Genomic DNA, 9,343 nt, shown 5'->3' with positions numbered 1-9,343 from the left:
ATAGGCGCTGCCGATGATTGGTAATTGGGCACCATCATTGAATTGACATACCCCGACTGGGCTATAGACCTCTGTTGCATCAGCATTGAATCTGCCGATGCATTAGGCATCTGGAACATTGAATCTTGAGGATTCCTAGTATGAGGCCTTGCAGTAGTAGTTGTAGTATACCGAGGACTCTGATTCAACGGCGCATTGGGAGGCGCCGATGTCATAGGAGTCTTGCCCCTCATGTCGGTTATCTGTGATGTACCCGGCGTCAACTCTGGAGGCATACCATAACCCCACCAGTTGGGAGGAGGAGTCAACCCAGACATTGCCGATGCCAACATACCTGTAGTCAGTTTGTTCTGCCTTCCTGAGGTCTGCGGGTTGGTTGTCATCGGCACAGATTGTGCATTAGTAACTCCCAATGTACCTGGAGGGACGGTAGATTGAGCACTCGCAGCGGCCATAGCAGCCGATGGAGCCGTGACCTCCGGTGATGTTGGCTGATGATGAGTGGGGCCCACATAATCTGGTGGGATTTGTCCTTCCTTGAAGGTTCTTGCTACGGCATTGAAAACCGTATTAGACAGTACGCCAGCTTGGTTGATCAAAGCTCGGTTGATAGCGCTATCAACCATATCTTGAAGCTTGCCAGGATTGGCTTCAAAAGTAACCTGCCGTGGCGCCGGCAGTGCATCTTTCTAGATCACTTTGCCGCTCCTATTCATGCTGAAGGACCTTAGGCATTGTAGCTTGTATTCCTCCATGGCTTGAGCAATAGCTTGCTTCTGCTCATCCTTGAGATTGGCTTCCGTCACGGGGATGACGTTCTCTTGATCAAAGTCAGAGATCGACATGTTGAATTTGATCTTGAATCTGTCCCACTGGGCGTGCCAAAAGATGTGTTGGTGCAAAGCTGATCTGCAAACACAAAGGGCTAATACCCGATTCAAACGTTAAGGCGTGCCAGCCGATTTGACCTTACTATCGGCAAAGGTGATAACTCGAATACTTTAGTCCTGACAACAGCGATGCGCCCGGATGTCACGGCTAAGAGGTACTCACGCGGAACTTGAGAACACGCCGAGCTTAAGTCGACGAATTCCTAAGAACTCGTAATAAAAAGGGAAAAAGTATGACGAAGTCGTCGAAAAGTAGATACTGGAATATGAGTAAAAACGTGTGTTTGATTGATTGATAGATAGATCATTACAAGGTCCTAGGGTCTATATTTATACCCTGCTCAAAGAGCTTCAACCAGACACGACTAGAATTCGAATTCCAAATTACACGGAATCCGTATACAAAACGACTTAAATAAATAAGGAAATAACAAAGCTATCCCCCGTGACGAACTGAAATTCTTCCACAAACCGACCGGCGGCTTCCGGACTCCCCCGTTGTATCATCGGCAGACTCCCTTGCCATAATCATCGGCAGACTTCCTCATCATAGCCATCGGCATAAACACACCATCGCCCGTAAACTTAGTCACGTTCAACCTCTCCTTTATCGGCAACCATTCTCATCGGCAACTCATCCTGTAAACCACATACTGCCGTCTTATCCTGCTATCCTGGACACGTGCCCAAAAACGGTGTCAACAGTGCCCTTGTATGGGGCTAGATAACCAACACGGTTTGGGTATCCGGAGTCAACAAGGTAGTATTTGCCTGTACGTAAATTATCATACCTATGATCACAATCATGCCTAATGAGACAACATGGATCAACATGCGACCTAACAAGAATGTACCTGGAGGTGGATGAGGGAATTGATCACAGAATGTTGATGTTGCATCATTGAATACCCTCATATCATGAGCAGACCCAGGCCATCCAGCAAGGACAAAACTAAACCTCATGTCAAAGTCACACACAGCCAAGACATTCTGAGTTGTTCTACCCTTGCGGTTCAAGTACTGGATAAACATATTACTAGGCACAGTCATTGGTATGTGGGTTCCATCTATTGCCCCTATGCAGTCTTTGAAGTGTGGATAGAACCTAGGGCTCCTAAGTCTCTCATGCATAGTACTGAATGTAGGGTCAACAGGTTTTAGGATGTCAGCAGCCAACCTATCCATACATACCAACACTTTGTTGAATAGCCTAGAGATAGTACCCATAGACCTCTCAAATCTTTCTTTAGCTTGCCTAACACTTTGACAGTCACCCAACATCCATAAGAAGATTCCTAGAGCTTCTAAAGAGGTTGATTTCTTACTGGATTTCAGGCCATAGGTTTGTGTCAGGACTTCATGCAGTTTGTGAAACATTTCAGGGTTCATTCTAAACATGGTGTAGCACCTCTCAGGGTCATGGAGATTATCCATGACCCACTCTAGTCCAGGCAACTTAGGGATCCTATAAGGGCGTCTATTCAAGTACTTATCAATATGAAGGGCTTGTTCTAACATACCACTGCTTTGAACTGCACGACTAGACATGAGCTCAATCAGTATCATGTTTTCAATGGCCTCGTCGAATTCATCGCTTAGATCCGAACTGTGGTCATCATCTTCTGGTTCATCATCACTGATCACTTCAAGGTCTTCACTACCCTATGAAATCACATAATCAGGTCAGCCCCCTTTCTCAAATGATATGATGTCCCGAACCATCTACCCAAATAGATTCACATAGCTCGATGGCCATGCAACAGAACATTGAAATTCAACAATAAGCTAAGTGATCACATAAAAGGTAGTGCAAAAGGTTCAGACAACATTTTCCTACAAAAGATCCTAAGTCAACCCCAAAGTGACGCCGCATAAGGGGAATTAGTTCACAAAGATGATGATGCTAAAGGTTCAACAAACCCTAAACCAAACTAAATAAATAGCACAAAAGCTACCAGCATTAAGACTAACTTCATGAACTTCAATTAAGCAGGGGTACTAGTCATCCACCGGGAGGTTTTCGTTGATGATGATCCACCTGGCCTCATCGTCCTTGCAAGAAAGGAAGATGGCCAGTTCAACCTCACTGTGGCAGATCTTCCTCATGGCAAGGAAGGACGTCTTGGTATGTGTAGATATTCCCATACCCAGTGCAATGTCATACGCCTTCTCGACCTTCTCTTCCTTTGTCAAAGAAACACGTTTATGCTGGTGTCGCTCATTTCTCTTGTGTTGCATCTCCAGGATGGAACCAAACAAGTTAACCTTCTGCCTCTCAATGTCATTGGCTTCACGCTGATGGGTCTCCCACGACCTAGCAGTGGAGCTCTTAGTCTTCTTGCTAGGGCTGGAGACAGAAGGACTGCTGCTAGAAGGCCTCTTTCTTCCTTGGCTTCCAGGTGTTCCATAGCCTTGGCTTCCAGGTGTGCCATACCCTTGGCTTTCAGGTGCTGGAACATCTTGTTGTCCATCATGCTGCGCCTCGTCATCAGAATCATCTAAAGGGATGGCACCAGTCTCAGCACCAGTACCAGGCCTGTATGCAGTTGAGCCATCAACTGTCCATCCTTCAAATATGTCATCAAGCTGACCAATGTAGTCCGGCATTCCTTGATCCCTTATCTTCATCAATGCCTTCTTCCCCTAGAACAACAATCATATTCTTGTAAGACTGGAAGCATAGTCTTCTATTATAAACCTAAATTAATTGGAGGGTACCTTCATCTCCCTCTCCCACCAAGCATCATCAGCTTCAATTGTGTTGCCACTACCTCCCAGGCCAGAAGCCTTGCGCAGAGCCTTGCATATCCTCCACTCAGCCTTCAGATCTTGTAGCTTACTAGTAAACTGGTCCTTCTCGTGAACTAACCCAGTAGCCAAGAAGTACCTATGTTTGATGTCTCTCCACCCAGCAACGCTCATGACTCCCTTGTTGAAGTTGCCATTTTTAATTTGAGCGTGGTACACATCAATAAACACGCGGAGTCGCGCCGGATCCCAACTACCTTTGTGTTTTAAAACCTAGACCAGAGAACTACTTCAGGTGCAACAAAAGCGCAGAAAAATATAGAACAACCCAGATTCACAATACAAAGAACAATAACAATAAAACTGGCATGACAATGTACACTATAACAGGCATGACATTGTACACAATAATAGAATAAGTACAGTAAAGCATTCATGACAATATACACGACAACAAAAAAAAAAAGAAATGCAAGATTTTTACCGGATATCGGAAGCCGTCCGTGCCGGGGAGGACTTCTTCTCCTCGTGGCCTTGCTCCCCGGGAACGGGGACCACGACCCATGCGTGGGCTACCCGCTACAACAGCTGGCCTTCGACCACCGGAACCGCCGGGAACGAAAGTCATCCCCGGCGCAGCTGGAGGCTCGAAGTGGCCGTATCCGCCCGGGGAAGAAACGCCTCCCCCAGATCCGCTAGGGAGCCAGGGGATCCGGGACGAAGACGGTTGAAAAGGGCGGCCATCGGGGAGCGGGGAGTCAACGCGGCGAGGAGGGTTGAAATTCAAGGAACGGGACGCGGATCGAGGGGGAACGGGCTGACCTAATCCCATCGGAGTCCAGTCCGAGCCGTAGTTGATGTCCAGAGAGGCCAGACGCGGGTTTAGGAAGCTGCTGCTGCCGGCGCCGTCGTTCGTCAACGGCGGATCTTGAGGGGCGTCTTGCATGGCGGCATCATGGACGCCGAACACCTCTTCGTCGGCGTAGTGACCACCGGTGAAGCAGTCGCCGTGGGATCCGTCCATGGATTCGGAGGATGTGGCCGAGAAGCGGGGCGGCGGCGTGGATTGGGCGGCTAGGGTTTGTTTGCGGGGGAGACGGGAGGATGGCGAGACGGGAGTAGACGGGACGAATGCGGCTAGGGTTTGAGGGAGGATGCGGAAATGAGGGGGCCGCTGGCGGATCGGGATTAAAAGGCGGATTGGTGGGCTCTGCTTGGGAGTGAGTGCATAGTTTCAGGCCTTGCAGACCAAAATTTTAGCCCAAAAATTTTTGGACCCTGTTTAGTTCCCAAGTCCAAAATCCACAAAATTTTTGCTGTTTGGGCCAAAAATTTTCATATCTAAACAGGGCCTAACTAAATTTAAAAGATTTGTCTTCAAATTACAGACAAACTGTATAGTTAGTTATTGTTTTTATCTATATTTATTAATACTCTATGTATGTGCCGCAAGATTCGATCTGACAAAAAATCTGAAAAATTTTACAATTTTTTTGCGAACTAAACAAGGCCAGTCCCTACCTACGCTCGTTTCCGTTAGTACTTCATTTCTTTTGGAATGGTTTATCAGAATTTGAAAAGTCAGATTTTTCTAGTACGTAATTTTAAACCGATGATTGGTGGAACTATATGCTTGTTTTAATTATCAAAAAAGTAGTTGTACCACATTATTGTACTCACATATACCTGTATAAGAGAGATTGATAGTCAAAAGATAGATTTGAAGGCTTCTCCGAATTAAAATCGGAGATGTACTTGTCACGCTTTGTGTGAGGCATAATACGTACTGGTTGACACTACAGATGGCATGAACATGTCCGAACGAGGAAATTGCAGATACCTTGTTAAAAGTGATCACGTGATTATCAATTAGTAATTGGTTTATGAGTAGACTTTTACATTATTTGTGGAGCGAGTCGTCAACGGCTTATATCTCTACAACTAAAAAGACCCGAAGGTCATCGTCTCCGGGCGGGGCGGTTATCGCCCCCCCTCCCGCAGTTATCGCCCCCGCCCCCCGCACCCCTCGGTCACCCTCCTCCTCCTGCGGATATCGCCTCCGCGCCCCTCGGTCGCCTCCCTCAGAGCTCCAAGCCTCCAAGAAATCGCGGCCCTGCGCCTTTGCCGTCAGCGTCACCCAGCTCCGCAGCTCCCCGCGCGAGGCTCCGGGGCGCCATCGCTGCTCGTGCCGTCGCCCTCTCCGTTGGGCGCGCGCCGCGCAGCTGAGAGCAGAAAGAAATCGTGGCCCTGCCCCTGCGCCCTTGCCCTCGCCGTCACCGTCCCCAGCTCCCCCACGCCACTTAGATCCGCAGCTCACAGCGCGAGGCCCTGTGTTAACAGCAATCGGAGGATGGGAAGAGGAATCAGAGTTTGGGGCAGGGAAGCAGAGAATGGGGACGAAGACAGACGAATCTCGATAGCTTAAGAATGAGTTCGTACAAGGTTCATGATCCCTTTCCTCCCTCAACTACGTACACATATACTGTCATTCAGCCACTCCACACGCTACCGAGAATGGGCTTCACACATGTTGCCATTCTGGGCCGAAGATGCGCACGTTCTTAGTCTTGGGCCGGGCTTCACGGCCTTCCTTGTCACCGATCTTGCGAACGACGTCAGACATAGGGACAGTGCTAACTAACACTCCCCGGTTCTTGCGCGCCTGGATGGACCCATATCCGAGCGCGAGGAAACTGCTGGCGAAGATCTTCGAGCTGCTCCCATGTGGCGAGAGACTCCGGCAGATGCGACCACTTGATGAGACCCTGCATTATAGAAGAAGTACCTTGGCGGAGCAGGCGGCGTTGCAGAATTGCCTCGGGGACACTCCACATTGCTGAGTCAGATGGTGGCAATGCTGTGATAGTATGATGAGCACCCACCGCCTTTTTAAGTTGGGACACATGAAAAACTGGGTGAACCTGAGATGAAGGCGGAAGCTCCAATCGATAGGCCACTGATCCCACTTTGGCTACCACACGGTAAGGGCCAAAGAAACGAAATGCCAACTTATGATGAGAGCGATCAGCAAGAGAAGATTGCACATACGGCTGCAATTTGAGATAAACCCAATCATGAATCTCAAACTTATGCTCAGAACGGTGAAGATCGGCATTCTTCTTCATGCGCTGTTTAGCACGCAGCAGATGTTGCTTGATCAGCTCAGAATTGAGAGAGCGATCTGCGAGCCACGAAGAGAGATCCGTCACTGGAGCATTCTGAACAGGTTCAATCCCAAAAGCACCAGGGGCGTAACCATACATGACTTCAAAAGGGGAGCATCCCACAGCAGAGTGAAAACTTGTGTTGTACCAGTACTCAGCAAGATCCAACCAGCTGCTCCATTGCTTGGGACATGCATGAGCATAACAGCGAAGAAAAGTTTCCAAACATTGGTTGACCCGTTCGGTTTGCCCATCCGACTGTGGGTGGTACGCAGTGGACATACGAAGCTCAACCTTGGCTAGCTTGAAAAGTTCCTGCCAGAGTTTGCTAGTAAAGATACGATCACGGTCCGACACAATAGCTTGAGGCATCCCGTGGAGCTTAAAGACTTGGGAAAAGAATAGCTTGGCCACAGATTCTGCCGTGAAGGGGTGCTTCAAACCCAGAAAATGGGAATATTTGGAAAAAACATCCACAACCACCAAGATGCAATTAACTGAACCAGAGAGAGGTAATCCTTTAATGAAATCAATGGATAACACCTTCCAAGCACGGTCTGGGACTGGTAGAGGTTGCAGGAGCCCAGGAAGCTTGGAACGATCAGGCTTCGCTTGCTGACAGATGGCACAGGCTGAAACAAACTCATGGACAGCCTTGGTCATGCCGGTCCAAGCAAAGAATTGCTTTAATCGACGCAGAGTGACTGGTACCCCTGAGTGGCCCCCGATGGCTTTAGTGTGCAGCTCAGAGATCAACTTAGTTTGAAGGATCTGATCCTGACCCCACCCAAATGCGAGATTTGTAACGCAGCAAGCCATCAGAAAAGGTATAACCGGGCACTGACTGATCATCTGCAAGGAGTTTGCGAATGATATCTTGAGCATGAGCATCAGTGATATAAGAAGCTTGGACATCAGCTAACCACCGTGGCTGAACCATCGAAATAGCAGCACAATTGACGGTTGGATATCGAGAAAGTGCATCAGCAGCTTTGTTTTCAGTGCCTCGGCGGTAAATAATCTTGTAAGAGAGACCCAGTAATTTGGTGAATACCTTCTGCTGCCACGGGGTATGGAGCCGTTGTTCAGACAACTGACTTAGACTTTTCTGATCAGTGAGGATGTGGAACTCCCCGTACTGCAGGTAGGCACGCCATTGGTCCAGTGCCAAAAGAATGGCCATATACTCTTTTTCGTATGTTGACAGTCCTTGCGATCGAGGGCCGAGGGCTTTGCTCAAAAATGCTAGTGGATGACACCCCTGCATCAGGACTGCACCAACACCAATTCCACTTGCATCTGTTTCTATAGTAAACGGCTTCTTGAAATCCGGTAAGACAAGTACTGGTGCTGAGGTGAGAGCAGCTTTGAGGGCTTCAAATGATTGAGACTGGTGATCAGTCCAACAGAACGGGGCACCTTTCTTTAATAACTCAGTCAGGGGCCTTGCAATGATACTGAAATGCCTAACAAAGCAACGATAATAGCCCGCAAGGCCTAAGAAGCTGCGGAGATCCTTGACATTTTGCGGCACGGGCCACTACTGGACAGCGGCAATCTTGTCAGGATCCGTAGCAACACCAGCTTCAGAGATGACATGGCCCAAATAGCGAAGTTGACGTTGCAGGAATGAGCATTTTGTCATCTTGACCTGCCACTTATCTTTGCGAAGCAGTTCCAGAACGCTTCGGAGGTGAAGCACATGTTCCTCCTTGGTCTTACTGTAAATGAGAATATCGTCAAAGAAAACGATAACACACTTCCGTAGTAGCGGGTGTAATGTTGTATTCATGGCTGACAGAAAGGTGGCAGGTGCGCCTGACAACCCGAAGGGCGAAGGCCATGACGCGAAACTCATATTGCCCAGAATGTGTCTGAAAGGCGGTTTTGGGTTCCTCGCCTTCACGCAAACGGATTTGATGATAACCCGCAGCTAGATCCAATGAAGAGAACCATGAAGCACCCTGCAACTCATCCAGGAGCTCCTCTATCACTGGTACTGGGTATTTGTTCTTTGCGGTGATAGCGTTCAGCTGGCGAAAATCCACACAAAAACGGAAGGAACCATCCTTCTTTTTGACCAACAGTACAACAGAAGAAAATGGACTTTTGCTAGGTTGAATAAGACCAGACTGTAGCATTTCTGAAACTTGCCGTTCGATTTCATCCTTCACTGCAGGAGGATAGCGGTAGGGTCTGATTTGGACCGGAGAAGCCCCAGAGATAAGAGGAATTTCATGATCACAATGTCGAGCAGGAGGATATCCCACTGGTGGCACAAACACATCTTGATACTCGCTCAACAAATCAACAATCTCAGCAGGAACAGAGGGTGAGCTGACTGAATCCTCTTCAGATGTGACTGCAGCAACCTGAAGAACTGACCCATCTGGAAGAGAATCCAACTGACCCTGTAAGAAAATTTTAGACCCCCGATAAGTAATCAACATTTGTTTGTAGCGCCAATCAATTTGCATGGGGCTGTGTTGAGCTAGCCAGTCCATGCCCACAATTAGATCATATTGAGGAAGGGGCAAGACT

At 48.2% G+C, this 9,343-nt stretch overlaps 1 protein-coding gene across 1 annotated transcript; it reads right to left on the bottom strand.

Moving 5' to 3' along the window:
- LOC8070436 lies at positions 2,889-4,662 on the bottom strand. Its single transcript, XM_021456098.1, has 3 exons — positions 4,461-4,662; positions 3,609-3,895; positions 2,889-3,533 (listed from the first exon to the last, which is right to left on the bottom strand). Exons 1-3 carry the CDS (start codon positions 4,660-4,662, stop codon positions 2,889-2,891), a joined length of 1,134 nt encoding a protein of 377 aa, XP_021311773.1.

The sequence above is a fragment of the Sorghum bicolor genome, chromosome 3 (assembly GCF_000003195.3).
Source record: "Sorghum bicolor cultivar BTx623 chromosome 3, Sorghum_bicolor_NCBIv3, whole genome shotgun sequence".
NCBI classification, from domain to species: domain Eukaryota; kingdom Viridiplantae; phylum Streptophyta; class Magnoliopsida; order Poales; family Poaceae; genus Sorghum; species Sorghum bicolor.
The sequence above is the reverse complement of the archived record's forward strand: the minus strand, read 5'-3'. Positions and strand labels throughout refer to the sequence as shown.

What these genes read in the sequence shown, in the direction of transcription:
- LOC8070436 (XM_021456098.1), bottom strand. Translation starts at nt 4,662, where the DNA reads ATGGACGGATCCCACGGCGACTGCTTCACCGGTGGTCACTACGCCGAC. An exon ending in CTGGACTCCGATGGGATTAG is followed by an intron (nt 3,896 to 4,460) that starts GTCAGCCCGTTC and finishes TAAAACACAAAG; the next exon opens with GTAGTTGGGATCCGGCGCGA. An exon ending in GGTGGGAGAGGGAGATGAAG is followed by an intron (nt 3,534 to 3,608) that starts GTACCCTCCAAT and finishes TTGTTGTTCTAG; the next exon opens with GGGAAGAAGGCATTGATGAA.